General features: G+C 50.8%; 1 protein-coding gene across 1 annotated transcript in view; it reads left to right on the top strand.

Moving 5' to 3' along the window:
- RAB43 (RAB43, member RAS oncogene family) overlaps nt 1-16,638 on the top strand; it is a 34,641-nt gene extending 18,003 nt beyond the window's left edge. Inside the window, exons 2-3 of the mRNA XM_004738623.3 lie at nt 10,274-10,457; nt 12,649-16,638. Coding sequence (XP_004738680.1) covers nt 10,274-10,457; nt 12,649-12,899 — 435 coding nt within the window. The 3' untranslated portion in view covers nt 12,900-16,638. The remainder of the gene's footprint in view (nt 1-10,273; nt 10,458-12,648) is intronic.
- The last annotated feature ends 3,448 nt before the right edge of the window (nt 16,639-20,086 follow it).

The following is a 20,086-nucleotide window of genomic DNA, read 5'->3' as shown; positions in this document are numbered from 1 at the left end:
CCCCCACCCATTTGAACCTACCTGACTGACCTCTGCAGCTCCCCTCTTCTGAGTGTAAATAAATGTTCTAGGAGCCCTTCTCCATACCCGGAGATGCTCCTACCTTCCATACCCGGCAGATGCTTCTGAACTTTACTACAGACATCAGAAGCCCTGAAAATTTCCCCTGACGTCCAATGTAAGATAAGAAGGCCTGGCTTGGGGAAGGTAGGAGAGGCTGGTGGCGTGCCAGGTGGCAAGTGGGAGAGTTGGGGAGGGCCGACTGGGGTATAGCCCATAGTCCAAAGTCCCTGCCTATTTGTCAAGTGAGCATGCTGGCCGAGGACTTCTGGTGGGTGAGGTGGCGGTTTCCACCTGGCAGATGCTGTCATTGGTTTCAGGCTGATGTCAGATACTCAGTCTTGTTAGACTGCAGACACTGGATGGTTTGCTTTCCTAAGCCAAGGCCTGCAGCCCGAGCTGCTAGATGGAAACCCGGCAGAGCAGGGGGACAGGCTCTAAGGGCAAGAAGGGTACTCACCTGTTTAGCCTGCATTAATCGAGCAGTTTCAACATGCCAGGCACTATGCTGGGTACTGGGCATATGTGGAAAGCCAGCTAGTCAGGCCCTGCCATCGTGAAACTCCTATGAAAGAGAGCAGGCAATATTTCTTTCTTTATTTATTTGGCAGAGAGAAAAAGAGCCAGAGAGAGAACACAAGCAGGGGGAGTGGGAGACAGAGAAGAAGGCTTGCCGCTGAGCAGGGAGCCCGACATGGGGCTCAATCCCAGGACCCTGGGATCACAACCTGAGTGGAAGGCAGATGCTTAACGACTGAGCCACCCAGGCGGCCAAGGGCTGGCAACATTTAAAAAAGTGCATGTGTGTGAGGGCTGCCCCAGGAGAAAAGTAAGTCAGGATGAGGGGACAGGATGGGCTGCTCTTTTAAGAAAGGAGGATCACAAAAGACCCGTGTGTGCCCTTGGTGCTTGAAAGCAGGTGGAGTGAAGGGAGGCAGCCATCATGTGCTGATCTGGGAGTAGAACACTTCAGGAAGGGGAATGTCAAGGGTGGGGGTCTTTATAGAGAGACCCCTGAGGGCTCAGGGGACTGGCCAGGAGCAAGTACAGCTGAAGAGAAGTTATGTGAAGGCAGATAAAGTCCAGGTTGTGCAGGTCCTAAATTTAGGCCTTTCCGGGGTGGAGCTCTGAGGAGCAACAAGATCCTACTTAAAACACTGTTTTTCGGGGCTTCACCTAGGCTGCTATGTGGAGAGTGGACCGCAGCGTGGGCGGAAGCCTGGGGCAGGGTTGTGGCTGGCTGCAGTGGCGGTTGTGGTGTGAGGCTCAGTGACAGCCGGTGTGGAGGGGAAGGAGCAGCAAAGTACTTGGTGCCCATGATTGCTGCTCACCCAGGCCCCTGCTGAGGACAGAAGGGGAGCAGGGAAGTAGGCAGACAGACATATAGACAGATGGGCGTGGGCTTAGCATGAGGCTCTGATGCCTTGGCCAGTCACGGCATGGTGGGAGTCTGCCCTTCTGCTATGTGCACTGGGCTGGTGGTCTCTGCCTGCAGGCTCCGATGGGGACCCAGCCTGCTGCCTCAGGACCCCACAGCATCCATGAGGTGGCTTCTGCTTCGGCTTCTGGGAAAAAGAGCCTGCGGCCGTCCTCACCTGTCTCTTGAGTAGCTAAGGCGGCTGATCGCACTCATTAAACTTTTCACCCAGACCCCCTTGGGACCCTGCCTAACGGGAAGCTTTGCTTGGCTGCTGGGAAAGTAGGCCCTCACCTGGCTTGGCTTCTCCCACCTGTACTGGAACAGGGCATCTGGGCCTGGAGACTGAGCTTCTTTTACTGAACAGAGTAGGACCCCCGCTCTGCCCAGCACCCCAGGTGACACTTGATGAGCATCAGTCAGAGCACCTCTTTTCTCAGCCTGTGTTCCCTCTGGAAAACAAGAGCCTGAGACACGGGCTTATGTGCAGCTCCTTTGTTCTGGGTACCAGAGAGAGTAAACAGAGGAGGAAGGAAATGCTACAAGGCTGCATCCTCAAGTTGGTCCCTCCCATGGGCAAGTAGGGCTTGATTTGGCCAGGCATGCCTTGTTCCAGCCAGGCATGCCTTGTTCCCCGTTGGCCAAGGGTTGATCCATAAATGGGTAAGGTCTTCTTACTTCTGGGTCACAAATGGACAAATGCTTGGTGGTTTCCAGCAGGTCTCCTGGTTTGAAATTGGGGAGGCTCCAAGGTAGGCAGCGAAGTTACTGAGGCCGTTATACTGTGTGGGCTGGTTGTTACCTGCAGTGGGCTGGAGTTCAGGGTGGGCTGCTAAGATATGTGAGGTGGGATAAAAGAGACCTCTAATACATATTTTCCCACTTCGGACAGTCTCCAGTGGCTTCCCATTGCCATAAAAATAAAATCCACCCTCAACGTCGGCCTGTAAGTTCCTGCATATTCTGGCTTCAGCTGCCCCTGACTGCATCTCCTAACATGTGCCTGCTTCACTGCTGTCTGGCCACACTGCTCTTTCTGTATCTCCAACACGGCAAGCTTTGTCCTTCTGGACACTGTGACACTGTTCCCTCTGCCTGAACACTGTCCCTGTGCCTGGCTTCTCATCCTTAGGCCTCAGCTCGAGTGTCACCTTCTGGGACCACCCAGGTGGCCCCTGTCCCGGGCAGTCTCTCCCTATTATCTTTTTTTTCTGCAGAGTGCTCATTATCCTTCTCTGCAACGATCCTATTTGCTTTCTTCTTGCTGTCTTCTTTCGCTGGGATGTGAACTCTGTTTTGTTTGCAGTCTCCCCAGCTCCTGGAACAAGGAGGGACCCATGGCAGAAACGCAGTACATAGCAGACAAATAAGTCAATTGGCCCATGCACACAGCCAATATATTTTTCTTTGGGCATTTTATATATTCTACCTTGCATTAAAGCTCCTTTGCTTATATTTAAAACACTAGGCAAAAATTGTAATAGCACAGTAAATATTGTTAAATGGATTTTTTAAAAAAAACTATTTGATAGAAAGAAAGAGCACAAGCAGGGGGAGCGCCAGGCAGAGCAAGAGGGAGAAGCAGGCTCCCCGCTGAGTAGGGAGCCTGATGCAGGGGTTGATCCCAGGACCCCAGGATCATGACCTGAGCTCAAGACAGACACGGACTGAGCCACCCAGGTGCCCCTAAATGGATGTATTTGTCTAGCACCTTCTCTGTCAGGTACCATGCACCCTGAATCTATCATTTGGCCCTTACTGTACTTTTTTTTTTTTTTTTTTTGAAACCAATGAGAAACTCAATTAAGTTGTAGCTCAGAGACACCATGCTGGAAAGTGATGGGAGCTGGCTTATGCTCTCAGGCCTGTTGGACCCTGGAGCACTGACACTGTTCTTTTCCTTCCCTTTCTCTAATGTGGGAGAGTAGGATGAGAATATGACCAGTCATGGGAAGGACCTACTTTCCAGAAATATCTCCTCCATTGCTGCCCAGATTTCACCAATTGCTTGACCTAGATACCTTAATCTGGAGCTATTTTGTTGGTTTTTAATTTAGTTTTTATTTTTATCAGAGTTACACGTATGTGTGATTTAAAGAGTCATTAGGTTCAACAAGGCTTGTTACAAAAATGTCTGTCTCCTGGTACCCCCACCTGCAGCCTGGTGGGGGAGCGGTAGGAGGGCAGGTAATCACCTCGGGTTCTTTTTCAGCTGATGGGATTTTTCCATTTCTTTTGCTTATATTGTGACCCACCCCCCTTTCCCCCAAGTTGAAGGCGTAGTTTGTTGACTTCTGACTTTGGAAGGTGATGGTTAACTAACTCTCAGTGCTGCCCCAGCCCCCACCACACACGTACACACTTTGCATCCTCCCAGTAGAGCTGTGTGGCAACAGTGATTAGATCATGATTACATTCCTTTCAGCTCTCTTCCCAGAATGTATTCTGAATTTGCTCACTTCTCCCTTCCTCCACTGTTACCTGTCACCCTGGTCCAGCCACTGTCTTTTACCCAGATTATGGCCATTGCCTCCTAATTGGTTTATTTCTGTCTTTGAACTCTTTTTTTTTTTTTTAAAGATTTTATTTATTTATTTGACAGAGAGAAATCACAAGTAGACGGAGAGGCAGGTAGAGAGAGAGGAAGGGAAACAGGCTCCCTGCTGAGCAGAGAGCCCGATGCGGGACTCGATCCCAGGACGCTGAGATCATGACCTGAGCCAAAGGCAGCGGCTTAACCCACTGAGCCACCCAGGCGCCCCGTCTTTGAACTCTTTTGATCTCTTCTCAGTACAGCAACCAGAGAGATTCTGTTAAAAAGTAAGCCTGATTGGTTCAAAACCCCCATGGCTTCCCACTTTGACTCAGAGTAAAGTCCAGAGTTCTTACTGTGGTCTAGAAGGTGCTGTGTGATCTGGGCCTCTTGATATTTCTCTGTCATCCCTTATTATTCTTTCCCTTTGTACTCTGCTCCAAACACACCAATCTTCTTGCTTGCTTTGTCTCTGCCTCAGGGCCTTTGCACTTGTTCTACTCTATTCCTGGAATGCTTGTCTCCCAGACATCTGCATAGTTAGCTAACTTCCTCTACATATTTATTTATATTTATTTATTTGAAGATTTAATTTATTTATTTGACAGAGAGAGACACAGCAAGAGAGGGAGAGGGAACACAAGGAGGGGAAGTGGGAGAGGGAGAAGCAGGCTTCCCACTGAGCAGGGAGCCCAATGAGGGGCTCAATCCCAGGACTCTGGGATCATGACCTGAGCCGAAGACAGACACCTAATAACTGAGCCACCCAAGCACCCCTATTTTTTTAAAAGAGAATTTCTTTAAAGTTTATTTTTTAGTAATCTCTACACCCAGCACAGGGCTCCATCTTACCACCCGGAGATCGAATGTTGCACACTCTCCTGACAGTGCCAGCCAGGCGCCCCTGTATATTTATTTTTTTTTTTTAAGATTTTATTTTTAAGTAATTTCTACACCCAGCCTGGGGCTTGAACCTATGACCCCAAGGTCAAGACTCACACACCACCGACTGAGCCAACCAGGCACCCCTTTCCAGATCATTACCAATGATTATCTCAATGAGGCCTTCTGTGGCTGTCCTGGCTAAATCTTCATTCTTCACTGTGCTTTATAATTTCTTCCCCTGCTCATTTGTTCCACTCTTTTCACTATCTAGCATACTTATTATTTTTGTTATTTATTTTGTAATAAGTATTTTAATTTATATTATATATGTAGGTATAAATATGTATGTTTTTTTAATAACTATAGATCCTTATTACTTCTGATCTTACTTAGCATTTGTCTCCTGCACCAGACTATAAGCTTGAGGATAGGAATTTGCCTCTGTTTTGTCAGCCCTGGTATCTCCACTCCAGTATCTGGAATGCATAGTAGGTTTCTAGTAAGTTCTTACCAAAATGGGTGAATGAATACCTTATGATTAGTAAGTGCTGTTCACTGCTAAGCCATGTGGTGCACTGCCATTATTTTTCATGGTCACCAGTTTTTCCTGGAAGTAGTAATCATGTTTGTTTTGCTTAGGTGTCTATGTATTTACCATTAATTCATCTCCCCAGTTAGGGGGGATCCTAATTGATACACCTTTCCTCCTTATCTGTCCAGTGTATTGTATACCTTGCCTCTCAATGTATGGCCTTTTCTCAGATCCGTCTTCTGTTTTTGTTTTTGGTTTTTTAAAAGATTTTATTTATTTATTTGAGAGAGAGAGACACCATGAGTGGGGGAAGGGGCAGAGGGAGAGGTAGAAAGAGAAGTAGACTCTCCACTGAGCAGGGAGCCTGACACAGCCCGATCCCAGGACGGGAGATCATGACCTAAGCCGAAGTCAGACACTTACTGTCTGAAAGTCAGTTAGTAAGCCTGATTGGTTCAAAACCCCCATGGCTCAGGCACCTCTCAGTTCTGTCTTCTTGAAGAAATCTCTCAGAGCTTTATTGATTTCTATTTTAGTTTTGCATGTGTGTGTTGGGGGTGGGGTGTGGGTGTGTGATTAGAGTAATAGTCTAAGAATTCAGCCATTTGAAATTTATTGAGACTTTTGAGGCCCAGCATATGTATGGTTTACCTTGTTGAATATTTAGATCCACTTGAAAAAAAATGTGCGGTTCTGCAGTATTGGGTTTAATGTTTTGGAAATGTCATTTTGAGCGATAGTGTTGTTTAGATATTCTTTATCCACACTGATTTTGGGGGGGGCGGTCTACCAACTATCAATTTCTGAGAAAGAGGTAATAAAATCTCCAACTACGAATATGGATTTGTTTCTCCCTTTAGTTATGTCAGTTCTAACTTCATGAAATTTAAAACTCTACAATTAGGTAGATACATATTTGGTATCATTATGTCTTTTCTGATAATTGCCTCTTACATTACAAAATTCTCTTTATCTCTTGTAATTCTTTGTTCGGAAGCCTATTTTCATATTCCTATAACTTGAGTCATACTTTCTTATGCTTATTTTTAACATGTACTTTGTGTGTGTATATATATATTTTTTTGGGGGGGGGGCTACCTATTTGTGTCCTTATATTTAAGGGAGATGGCATGTAGTCTTGCCTTTTTTCCAGTCTGACAAGCTGTGGCTTTTATTTGGAGTGTTTAATCCATTTATATTTAATGTAATTACTGATCTGTTTGAGTTTAAATCTACCATTTGCTCTTCCTTTTCTCTTTCCCTCTTCTATTTCTTATTCCTTTATTCCTTTCCTCCTTCCTTTTGGTTTAGTTGATTGATTTATTTATTTATTTTAAGAATGCTACTGTATCCTCTATTGACCTTCTATTTCTCTTATTAGCTGATAGGACTAACTTACAAAGTCTCTTTAGAATCAGTTTTGTATAACTTCATATGTTACAACTGACTCTTAACACTTATCATTTCTCACTTCACCTCTGACACCTCACAAGTGTAGCTCACCTTGCAGTAGTATGATTTCATTTATCTGCCACTCAAGCACCCCCATTGATTCATGACCTAATAGTCAATTCAGTTTGCTGTCCAAACACCTTGAACCTGTGTAGCCTTGCTTTTATGTTTTGTTAGGGCAGATAGGTAGAAGTCCAAGGATGTTTCTCTAGCCTCTTTGTCTTGACAGAAGTCAGCCTCCAAACCTGAAACTCGTGTTGGTGCTTGGTTTTAGGCTTTGTTAGGGCAGGTATCTGGAGGCCTTTGTCTGGTCATGGTCTTCACTCATAGGTGAAAGCCTTTCTGATGTCTCCGGTTACTACCTGGGTTACTTTGATCAAGGTGCTAGGGAAGCCTCTTCATCATGACTGGATTAGAACCAGCATTCCCTTAGCACTGCTTAGCTTCTATCTCTGGTCTTTTCTCAATCTGGCAGGAGTCACTCTCTGGTAAAATTCTGGTAGTCCCACCGTGTGCATGGATCCCTCAGGGAAGGACTCACCAAAGACTCCCACACCACACCCAGACTTTCGGCTTTCCCACTCCTGCTTCGCTTCTCATTCCAGTCCCATCAGCTGCTCCAGAATCTGTTTGCCTCCTGGCCACGTGGGACCAGGCTGCTTTGCTTGGATTCTAGCCCACTGTCTGGCAGTCAGGAAGCCATCCCCGGGTAGAGAGTCATGGTGATGGGAGACGCAATTTAAAAGTTTTGCATCTTTCAGGATTATTGTCTCCTGCTGCTTGTTGTTTACATTTTGAAAACAGCAACCTCCCATATTTTTCTCAGTCTAGTGGTTGTTTGTGGAGGGAGGGCTCAGCTGCCAGTAATTACTCTGCCAGAGCTGAGAGCTGTGCCTGGAGCCCGGTGGCCTGCTGCAGACGGGTTGATGTCCAGGCTTGCTGCTCGGCTCTTATCTTGGGATCTCCCTCAACCACCATCCTGGGGTTCCCTATGCCTCTCCTTTGAGTTGAATTCTCTGTTTTGGGGAATCCCACATCTTCTTCTTTTCAGTTGATTTCTTTAGTTAGAGGAACTGTCAGTGGCTTCCTGAGAAAGTGTGGCAGGAAGATAAATTTTTTGAGGCCCCTATATCTGAAAATGTTGTTTAGTAAACCATTACACTTGACTGATGATTAATTGGGTAGAGAATTCTAGGTTGGAAATCATTTTCTCTCCTAATTTGAGGCATTTTTTTCATTGAGTATCTAATGCCATGTGGATTTTATCAAACTTTAATGTTAAAACCTGTTTTTTTCTTATTCTTTTCCTCTCTGGAAGCTTTTAGGACCTTTTCCCCTTCCCCACTGTTGTGGAATTCCCATATGGTGTGTTTTGTGAGGTTTGTTTTCCTCCATTGTGTGGGTGCTTTGTGGGCTCTTTCAACCCAGAGGAAGTTTTCTCAAGGTTTCTCTTTGATTTCCTCCCCTTGATTTTACCATTCTTTTCTTTTGAAATGCTTACTATTCCCATATTGGACCTCCTAGGCTGGCTCTACAATTTTTTTCCCCTCTCTGTTCCATCTCTTTGTATTTCTTTATTTTGGCAGGATTTCTTCAACTTTATGTTCCAACTCTTAGGTTGCATTTTCCATTGATGTTCTATTTTGAATTATCAAAAGCTCTTTTTTTGTTGTTTTTTAAGATTGTATCTTTAAGTAATTTCTACATCCCTATGGGACTTGAACCCACAACCTAAGATCAAGAGTTGCATGCTCTTCAAACTGAGCCAGCCAGATGCCCCTCTGTTTCTTTTTCTGAACACTCCCTCAACTGTTTTGTTGTTGTTGTTGTTTTTAAGAAATAGTATTCTGTTATTGTTTTACGATCTTTTCCTATCTCTAAAAATACTGGTGTTTGTCTTTGGTAAACAAAACTTGGCCTCAGTGTAGTTTTTATTTGGTCCAAGTCACTTTTCTTCTGTGTTTGTTTGGCCTCTCTTACGTGCTCTCCTCTGGGGTGTGGAGATGGGTTTCTTGGTCATCTGGATTCCAGGTTTCACCCCATGCGTGAGCTAGCAGACACCTGGTTTCCTTGGAGCCTTTTATAGTTGAGGAGTAAATAGGAGCTCTCAGGACAGGAGGGTTCCACTGGGCATGTTGTGGCCCAGAGTTTGTTAACTCTTAAACTTCTGTCGGTGGTGCCTAGGGAAGAGGCAGTCCCCTCCACAGCCCTGGCCTCAGGAACTGTCTGAGGCCTCTGGTTTTTTCCCTATCCTGGACAGATGAGGAGGCCTCCCACACCTTGTGAACTAGATAAAGAGGCCCCTACAGTGCCTGTGCCCGTGAAGGAGGATGGATGGACCCATGGCTCGGTGGAGATCAAAGGCTCGTGTTCACCTTCAGAGAGCCCCAAGAACCTGTGATTTGTGGAGCAGAGAAGACAAACCCTGAGCACCCAAGGGCCCTGGCATCTGCCCACTCTGATGGCCCCCAACAGCCCATCTCTTCTGGGCATAGAGCTGATGATCTCCACCCAGCCCGGGCACAGTGGAGGTCCAGGTCTGCTCCACTTGCATCCCCTGCCCCTACCCTATTTGGCGTCTGTCATGCCAGGCTGCTGCTTCTGCAGAAACCAGGGGAGTTCCTACTATGGGCACCTCTCCTCCATGGCCAGTGTCCAGGAGGGCTTGGCAATGGGCACCAATGGATGTTTGCTAAGTGAAGACATGGCAAGGAAAGACCCTAAGTTTCTTGCCTTTGGCCAAGCTGGGCCAGCAGGTAGTCAAGGCCCAGTAGGAGGACACTATCCACTGCTTCCCCCTGGGCCCTCACTGCCACAGTCCCGGCCCCCTCAACCACCAGGTTGTGAGCCATCTTCGTGGGCATCACTGAGGCAGGAGTAGAGAACCCTAATGTTGGAGGAACTTTCCACACGGCTGGGTATAGTGGTGCATTTACAGGCTCAGAGAGGGGAAGGCACAGGATGTGCACACTCAGCCAGCATCATAGCCCACCTGGAAGGAACCATGTTCCATGGAGCTCCTCAGGTTCATTGTTCCCAGTAGTGAGCCCGGTGTATAGGGGAGAAAGGCACACAGAGGACCCTGGGTTATATGTACTTCCTACTACAGTGCAGAATGTCCCCTTACTACCTCTCCCTGGGGACTCTAGAGAGCAGAGATGAGGGCTCCCCACCTTCCCTCTGCATCCTTGTGTCCCCCAAAAGTTGGGCCACTGGGTTGTTTCCTAAGGGCTCAGAAGTCCCTTCTCTCTCTGTCCACCTTCTAGCCCCTCTTGCATGGTTCCTGCCAAGGTGTGGGTCCAGCGCTTTGGGCATGGGTCTGTAGGAAGTGCCCTCCCTATCCCCTGTGTGTGGTCACACCACCAGGTTCACGGGACTCCCCCTGTTTCTTTAGCTGCAGATCTGGGACACAGCTGGCCAGGAGCGATTCCGCACCATCACCCAGAGCTACTACCGCAGTGCCAATGGGGCCATCCTTGCTTACGACATTACCAAGAGGAGCTCCTTTCTGTCAGTACCTCACTGGATCGAGGATGTGAGGAAGTATGCAGGCTCGAACATCGTGCAGCTGCTGATTGGTGAGCTGGGGCAGGGAACAGGCAGGTGCAGGAGGGTTCCTCAGGACCGCGGATCTTGTCTTTCTGTCTGTCCTTGTCTCTTTCTCCTTTTTAAATAAAGAGCACATGGAGCACAGAGAGAGGCTGAACTCAGCCAGGCAGGAAGGAAGCCAGAACTTGAACAGTGATCTTCCAAATTCTCATGCTTATATTCAAAATCGGAATTGGAGGAAGACAGGGAGCTAATGTTCGCTTTGCAGTTACCATGTATCTCCACGGTGGGTAACACTGGTTAAAGCTTCACTGGTGTCCTTGGATTTAGTTCCTGTAACCCCGGCAACTCCTTGTTTGTCAGGGGCTGGAGCTGAGGCTCAGAAAAGTGAAGTAATTTATCCCAGTCCATGCAGCCTGTGAGCTCATGAATAGGCAGCCTCAGCTCTGCCAATCATCATTCGGTGACTGAGCTCTGCCAATCATCATTCGGTCACACTGTGCTGCAGAGCAAGGCTTCTCAACCATCTCTGTGCTTCCTGATCACTTTGCAGTTTGTGTAAACATGGATGCCAGGCCCTTGAATGTGCATTTCTCATAGGTTTCCAGGCGGTGCCATGTTTGTGCCCGAGGGACCCCACTTTGAGAACCACTGTTGCTCTTACTGCCATTTTCCCTTTCCCTCCTAAATCACCTTCCCAGACCTGAGCCCAAGAAGCTTTGGACCATTTGTGTGGTCCCTGGGATTCTCATTCCAGCTGTCAGGCTGATTTCTTCCAAGATGAGGTTGTTCAGATGGGGCCTCACCATCACTCCATCTGGGGAAAGGGTGGTGCTTGGTTCTACTTAGCCTGCCTGGCCTGGGATGGGGGAGCGCTTGGCCGAGCTGGACTCCCCAGGCCGGAGTGGAGTTCTCCTTACCTGGCCTTACACTTCCCTTTTATCCAGAACACTTAAAGTAAAACATCCTGTCCTAGAGGTGTTTTATACAAATATAAAAAATAGAATAGTGCAGTGAAACCCGAATACCCAACCCCTGGCTTCAGCTCTGCGCAACTCCATGGCCAGTTTCTCCTTTACCCTTATCTCTTCCCCTCCCTTGTCTTGCTTTGGGGCGAATCCCAGCACCGTTAACTATTTCACCTGTAAATATTCCAGCATGAATCGATATAAGATACAAACACTTAAATAGTACCTGACAACAATCCCATTTTCACGTCTGAAAAATATTGATATTTTTATAATACAATCCAGTAGCTGATCGGCATTCAGATTTATCATTGCTCCTAAATATCACGTGTACTGTTTTTTTCAGTTTATTGAAAGCAGGATCCAGATAAGCTCCCCACACTGAAATCGGTTACTGCATCATTTCAGGCTACAAAAAAAAGTTTAGATCTTTCTAGATGGTTCTCTATTTTTGTTTGTTTGTTTGGTACTCCCCATATAGTCACATTACAAAAGTCAACCATTTAGAGATGTAAAAGAATTCTTCTAGAAATTGGGTCAAGGGGCAGTTGACCAGATTTTGGGGAACATAATGAAACATCTGATAGCTTGTAGGAGAAGCCAGAGGTGTGCAGAAAAGCAAAATAATTGAAAACCACGATCTTACAGTGAATGAGAGAGTTCCAAAGGAAAATAGGAGAGAATAGATAATAAGCATAACAAAATGTTAGCAAAGAACAGACCTGGCAATGCTTGATCTCCTTGTTAACATGGCCACATAGGGTGTGCCTGGCAAGTGCCAGCTGTTTTCCTGCTCCGTGTACCATCAGTCCCCCTCCCTCGCTGAAGGTGGCATCAGAGATGGGGAAACCAACTCTCAGGAATGGAGTGACTTACCTGAGGGTCACACAGCTAGGGAAGGGGAGCCGAAGTTCCTCGCATCTCTGAAGTACCACGTTCTGTGCACCAAACTCTCCTGCTCCTACTTGTTAAGAGGAAGCAATAAAGTATGTGAGCCTCCGGCAAAAAGAAAAAGGAGAGAAGAAAAAAAAATGAGGGATGGAAGGTTGAAATAAGTGCTTTAAAATTTAACAAGGTCTTTTTTGTTTGTTTGTTTTCTTAAAAAAAAAAAAAAAGAGATGGTCACACAAAACGATATTCGTTGGTGGTGGACAGGGCCACCAGGGTCTCTCAGCTTGGCCCTGCCAGGGAGGGGACAGGGCTTGCTGGCACCTGTGGGCCTCACCTAGCTGCTCCCGGCCTTTCCCTGCAGGGAACAAGTCGGACCTGGGCGAGCTCCGGGAGGTCCCGCTGGCCGAGGCGCAGAGCCTGGCAGAGCACTATGACATCCTGTGTGCCATCGAGACATCCGCCAAGGACTCGAGCAACGTGGAGGAGGCCTTCGTGAGGGTGGCCACGGAGCTGGTCGTCAGGCACGGCGGCCCTCTGCTCAGCGAGAAGGGCACCGACCACATCCAGCTGGACAGCAAGGACGTCGGGGAGAGCTGGGGTTGTGGCTGCTGACCGGGGGACAGGGCAGGCAGGCAGGGCCCTCCCCACCTCCTCTCTCTTTCTTTCTCTCTCTCTCTCTCTCTCTCTCTCTGGCCTGCCGGGCCCCCCTCCAGAGCTGGCCCTCCATGGCGCCAGTGATTCTAGAGCAGCCAGATAAAGTCCTGGAATGATCCATTCCGTGGCCTGGGTACTTGATGGGAAGGCTACCTTCGAGGAAGGAAGAAGCGGGTATCATACCGGGTATCAGGTGTGGGGCCCATTCTACCAGCCAGGGACTGTCCCCTCTGCATCCTTCACAGTCCAAGATTGGCTCCAGGCCTGCCGGGATGGACCACCATAGGAGAAGGGGCCAGGACGTGCCTCCCCTGCTCAGCACCAACTGGTTCTGACCATTCCACTCCTTGCATTTTGCTGCGGCTATGGTGGCAGGTGGCTGCCTCCAGGGATGCAGCTGGTGCGTTGGGTTCTTCGGAGTCATTCCAGGGCCTCTGTGCGTGAGCCTCAGAGCACGAGAAAAACCGGGCCGACAGACTTGGTTCCTGAGCCCCAGGGAAGCCCTAGCTCTTTCTGGGCAAGGAACCTTCTTCCTTCCTTCACTGCCAGCTCTAAGCTCAGAGATAGCTTGGGGTTTGGCTTGCTGCCTTAGCAAGACCTCTCAAGTTTTCTCATTTTCCATGTAGCTTCTTGTTTGCATCGGCATGAGCATGGGGTCAGGGCCTGCAGCCAAGCAGGGACTGTCTGCTCACTTGGGGCCCAAAGTTTTGCCTCTCAGGTTGCAAAACCAGCTGATTCTTCAGCACTGACTCTCAGAACTTGGGGGGTTAAGAGGTAGGAATGTGGACATTTAAGGGAAAAGGCTGAGGCTAAGGTCTGAGAGGGATGCTCGGGATGCCTAGTCTGACCTGTGCAGAAGCCCTTCCTGCCACCCGTGCAGCCGTAGAGTGACAGCTCGCCCACTGCTCCCAGTCTAGTTTGTGGTTTCCGGGACGAAGAAGGCAAGGCCCTGGCAGTTCTGGGTCTGGCCATGTCCTCCTCCTGGGGCTCTGGGAAGCATACCAGCCTCTGGGGGTAGTTCAGAGGATCACAGAGACTGAGCTGGGGGAGGCAGGTGATCTTCCTGTACCACCCAGGCCCTCCGTGTCAGCCCGGTTTAGTCCCTTAGGTACCCCTCTCTATGGAGCCCCAGGAAGGACACTGCCATCAGAGCCATTTGGCATATCACAAGCCCACATTGTGGATGTGGAGCCCAGGCAGCGCCCTGGGCCCAGCCCCGGCCTCCAGTGGTGGGCCACAGGTCTCCAACTGACTTCCCTTGCCTTCCATTTCCCATCCTTTGGCCTGCGTCACCCCCTCTCGCAGGCAGGCCTGACTGCAGAGCCAGAAGCCAGATCTTCTGCAGCAGCCAGACCCACAGCAGTCTGGTGAAGTAGGGTCGGGCATGGAAGGCTTCCCTGGCTGAGACCAAGACAAGCAGGGCTGGTGACTCCCTTTCAGGCAGGGAGGCAGCCCTGGGATTGGCTGAGCCTGGTTCTGGAGAGGAAGGATGTGGTCTGGTTGGACCAGGAGCTACTGAGCAGGGGCCTGCACTGAGGGGAACCAGCTCACTGGTGGCCGGGTGGGGTGGCACCTGAGAGTAAGAAGGCCACCTGGCTTCCTTCTTCAGTGGCTTTGCCAGTGGGATGGGGTGAGTGGGGCCTGGAGCCCAGCTGCTGGCAGGAAGAACTGGTGTCTGCCATGCCCCTTCACCGCAGTGCCTGGGCTCTACCTGCAAAGTAGAATGTGTCTGTGACTAATGCACATTCAGGCCAAGGGCAGAGGTCTTCCGCCCTATGACCTCTGCTGGGGGGGTGATGTTTGTGCAGGCTGGAAGAGAAATCTCAGGAAGCCTGACCTTGCAAAGACCTGCTGCTTTGGGGGCTGGTGGCAAGGGTGCAGGGGGCCTTGGAGTGCAGGCCTGGGCCTACCCCCATGATTGACTTGCAGCCTCAGTTCCTGCTGAGCCCAGATACGGACCCTGCCCCTTGTTACTTGCTTGCTGTCTCTGTGCCTCAGGGTTGGATTGCTAGGGAACACGGGAGGCCCTTCCATTCCACCTCCTTCACAGGGATGCCCTTGGGAGGCACAGCAACAGGTAGCTGGCTGGTGACAGAGGCTTGGACTATGAACCATCCTCCTGCTCTAGACCCCAGGGTTAGAGGCCGAAACCTTGCAGGGGCTTGGTTGAGGAGGGAAGAGAGCAGCCGGCTCATCTAGGACCAAGGAGGTTTCTGTCCACTGGCAGCTTTTAGCTCACCTAGCAACACTGAAAATACTTCCCTTTCCTGCCTTTCTCAGTCCCAGGGTGTCTTGCCACCACGGCCTCCAGGGGTTTAGCTTAGAAATCCAGGGGTTGTCTTAGGTTCCTCACTCTCTCTCCCTACCCTAGCACAGTGCTAGGATCCCACTTTCACTCTGCCCCCTGCCCCTGCTCTGGACAGGCCCCAGCCTCCCCAGCACACCTCATGGACCTCCTGGGCCCCTGGGCTTCTAGCTTGGGCAGCCCGAGGCACCCTCCTGCTGCGGTCAGTGTGGCAGTAGCAAAAGGTCATACTGATGCTGTCCCCTCACCTTTTGGGGTACCAGGGACCCTCGGGATACAGTCCAGGCTCTGGATGTCCATGGCCTCCACAGCTCTGCCCTGGCTTCTCCCTAGCACCCTGTCCCCCAGGAGCACCCTCTGTCCAGGCTGCCCCTTCCCATCCACTCACCCACTCATCCAGCCTTTATTTGTGTCATTTAGAGTCCCACAAATGACCCACTTGGACACCTCTGAGAACTGGCCCCACCCCAAGCTGGTCCCTTGCTCACAGTATCCCTTGGCAAAGATTGAGTTCTTTGTCACCCTCTGCCTCAGCGGGAACCATTTCCTACAGGCTCAAATAGACCATTTACAAGCTTCAGGCCCAGATACAAACGTTCGTGCTCAGGGCCCGACGCTGGTGTGGCCTTGACTGCACACCGGCTGCGCTGCCTGCCTGTAGGGCCCTGTTGGCCAGAGGCCTCACCGTCTCCTGGGTCTCCATCTTTTGTCACATGGGGACCTGTACTTGGGTAGGAGAAAGTGGGGAAGTGTTGAGAAATAATACAACCCACCTCGGTTTCCTCCCGCAGCAGGCCTGGGGCTTCTGGGGCCAGCGAGCTTCAACTCTTCCTCTGTTTATAAATTACCCAAGAGCAGGAACAGGTCTGGGCAGGGGGTAGGGTGTGGAAGAGGAGGCAGGGGACAGAGGGCGTGGAAGTGTCCTGGCGGCCAGCAGGCCCGGGGAGAGCACCCTCTGTGGGGGTGCAGCCAGTGCGACACAGGCTGAAGAGCAAGAAGACAAGGGACACGGATCATGATTACCGAACCGGAGAGGTGGGGCCCTGTCCTTCCAGAAGAGGGGTTCGTGGACATCAGGCCCCAGAAGGCACGGAGCTGGAGGAAGCTCCTAATTCATATTGAATTCAGTTACTCTTTCCCAGGAGGGCTGCCAGGGCTGGGGCCTCGGACCCTCCACACCCTGCTGGCCTGGACCGTTGGGCCGTGGGGAGGGCCTCCGCTAAGCCCAAGGATGCCGTTTGCATTGGGGGGGATTTTTCACATTTCCTATTTATGATACATAAATCTTTATAGCAAATCTATTTTTTTTGAAACATGGAAAAGTTGCCTTTATGGAAACGGCAGAGCCAGAATGTACACATTCCTAAACCATTAAACAGATTTCTGCAAAGAGCTGATGGTGCCCAAGACTGGTTCTGTCCACCACTGAGCCTAGAGCTGGCCCAGGTGGCCATGTCTCCACAGATGGTTCCACTGGCCCAGTGGGCTTCCCTAACTAGTCTCCAGGCCCAGAGTGAGGGTGGGGTGGGGTGGGGTGGGCCTACACACTGCCTACAGGCCTTGTGTTGTCCTGTTAAGACTTCTCTGCCCTAGACCCATATGGGATCCTTTAGCAGAGAGGCAGTGAATGCCTAAGGGGCAGGAAGGAGCTTGAGTTGATGTAACTGTGTGACCTCGGGCAAGTTACTGCACTTCTCTGGGCCTCAGGTGCCTTCAGCTGGGTTTGAGCTGTGGAGGCAGATTGAGGCGTATGATTGAGCGATAACCAGGGGCACCAGGCCTGGGATCTCTGATCCACAACCCTGTGGGAAGGTATTACTATCCTTGTTCTTTGCAGATGAGCCAACCGGCTCAGGGGTTGGGAGTTCCTTGCCCTGGCATTGAAGCCGGAACAAGTCAGAACTTTTATTCCTAGTCAGCAGAGCCCCCTCGAGGGCCAGACTGGTTCTGCTCACTGTTATGTTCCCAGGGCAGAGAATGGTTTCGGCACATAGTAGGGAGTGGTGCCTCACTGGGACTCTTGGCACCAGGAAGCCCATGAACTCCTAGCCCACCCAGGTACTCTGGGGTCTGTTCCCGGTCATTCTCAGAAGGGCGCCTCTGCTGACATGGGGGCCAGATAAAGATTGCCTGGCACGGCTGCTCACTGTGGCTGGGTCCTACTGTACTTGGTTACTACTCAGTCTGCCACGCCCTGCTCTATGACAGATGGACATCGTGGAGGTCAGACCAACCTCCAGACAAATCCCAGGTCTGCTGTGACTAGTTGTGTGACCTTGGGCCTTGGGCCTCAGTTTCCTCAGATATGGGACACTCATTCCTGTACTGCCTGCATCCTGGCAAGCCACTGTAAGACCCCAGCTGGACAGGCTCTGGACACAGTGGGGCTGGAGCAGGGGCTCTGGTGTCTGGCTCTGTTCCAGGGGTTAGAAGCCTGGTAACTCCACTGACTGAGGGATGGAGGCCTGGAGCCTGGACCTTCCAGAGGGGTCACACTCCAGGCATTTCCAGTCCCCTTTTCCAGGGAGAAGAAATGCCTACAGTTTGGATTTCCTGCTGTCTTTGAATGCTGGGCAGCCCCCAAGCCTACATGTGCCCTTTGGAAGAAAAATCCCCAAGAGAGTGGTCTGAGCCCGGCCACCACACACCCCAAAGAGGCTGTGATGAGGGCCCTCGCTTGCCTCTGCCTGCACCGTAGCACTGCCGGACCCTGGGACAAAGTCCTAGGCTTTAAAACAGGGAAACTATGGCCAGGGGCCTAGGTCCCAGAGCTGAGCCTGGCTCTGCCCCTCCCTCCCCTGGGGGTTCCCAAAGCTGCAACCCCGCCTCCCCCCTGCTCTCTGCACACATTCACCCAGGGGCTCAGCTGAGGGGGGACAAGCCAGCCCTGCCTTGAGGGAAGCCAGGAGGCAAGGTGCACCCACCCCAGTTACCCCCCCTCTCCTCACCCTCCATTGCCCTTCCCGTGCAGCCATTCCCTCCCCAGCCAGCCTCTGCCTGCCCTGCCTCCGGCCTCCTGTCTCCACAACCAGCTCCACGCACCTTCCGAAGGCAGGTCACACACTACTCAGCTCAGCTCCTTGCTTGGATCTGCGTAGCTCCCTGCTGCCTTCAGGCTCCCTCAAGGGACCTGTCCTGGCTGGCCATGGCCTGGCTAGCCTCTCCCCTGACACTTGGCCAGCCCCAGCCATAGGGGGCTCTGCTGTTCCCTGACCCCGCTGCTCCCCTGACGGGCAGACCCCCAGACCCACCCAAAAAGCCCAACTCCCCCCTGTGTCACAGGCTTCCCCAAGCAGGGCCTCCCTTTGACACACAGTCTGAGTTGGGGCCCAGACCCAAAGGACAGCCCCCTAGTCCTGATGCTGACTCCCAGACCCTCCCAGGATCCCTACAGAGTACATGGAGCACCCCACACCCCGACACACACAGCCCTGGAGACTGCTGTGTCGCATCTCTACTGGAAACAAACAGACCCAGCCCAGAGGGCAGCCTTGGCTCTGACTGTTGCTTCCTGGGCATCCGTGGTGTGCTCTGACCAGGGCCACCTTGGGGGCCTCCCCAGCCTCTGCCCTGAGAGGGAGCCCGGGATGTGTCCCACCCCTCCCACACCCGGGCCTTGTGCTTCAGGCCTCTGTCCCCAGTGGGGACTCTGCACCTGGCATCCTGCTGTGACCATTGCCTCAGTTCGGTTCCAGGGAACAAGCTGCAGACATGGAGCTTCCCAGTTCCCAGTTCCCAGTTCAGAGCTGCTTACTCATCAGTGCAGGGTCAACAGTACTTACAAGGGAGCTGGAGGGTCTGGTGCAGTGCTGAGGGGATGTCAGGAGATGCGGATCTGGCGGAGGAGGTCAGGAGAGAGGGCGGACAGGGGGCTGGTGAGTTAGGTCCTGGAAGCTGGGTGAGTGGGGCCAGCATGCTCCAGGCTTCTGCTCGACATGTGGTCGTCCAGTAGCCTGGCGTCCTCCAGGAGCTGGTTAGAAAGGCAGGATCTCAGTGTCCATGCCAGAGGTCCCGATTCAGAATCTGGATTAGTAAGATCCGCGAGGTTAGAGTTGGAGGAACGCTGGTCTACACAGCCTGCCCACTGGTGCCCCTGGGCAGGCCTTCCTGTCTCAGAAGTTTTAAGGTTCTTCCTAGAAAAGAAGGCGTGAAGGTTCTTGCCAATTCTCCCTGAAGTGTGTTTCCATCCTCCAGAGGATTGTGCCTCAATCCCCTGAAGTCCTGGGAGGGACCCTTGGATTCCGTGGGGTGGGACTGTGGCTGGACTGACAGGTATGCATTTGACAAAAGGGACCCGATTCTGAGTGGACGTTTCTGAAAATAATAGAAGTCTTACGGCGATTTATCTCCAGGAATGAATCTTAAGAACAATAAAACCTCTATGCATAAGAATATCCACAACAGCCTTATTTCTATACAAGGGGAAACTGGGAGGCAGCCACCCCTCGCTGGGGAGTATTTTAGACCATATGTCTGAGCGTTGGAGGTGGAGGACAATCTCAACGAAGGACTGGGGAACTTGGGTCTTCCTTCTGCCTTTCCACATTTTCCAGTCTTCTATGATCGACACCAACTACACTTGTCATAGAAGGACACAGTGTACTTCAGAAAAGTCATGAAAACAACGTAACATTCGGAAACCGTGATGCCAGTCACAGACGGGATGCATTTCACCCAATCTGGTCACCGTGAATCTAAAAACAAGCAAACAAGCAGAACCTTAAGGCCATTACCCCACCCAACAAAAGTAATCATAATTCCAAGTCCTCCTGGATCTGTCCATATGCAAATTCACCAATTGCTCAAAAAAAAAAAAAAGTCTTCTAATTTTGTCTTTGGT

This window comes from Mustela putorius, unplaced genomic scaffold (assembly GCF_011764305.1).
Source record: "Mustela putorius furo isolate JIRA1106 unplaced genomic scaffold, ASM1176430v1.1 tig00003850_pilon_pilon_pilon, whole genome shotgun sequence".
NCBI classification, from domain to species: domain Eukaryota; kingdom Metazoa; phylum Chordata; class Mammalia; order Carnivora; family Mustelidae; genus Mustela; species Mustela putorius.
This window is presented reverse-complemented; position numbering and strand designations above follow the sequence as displayed.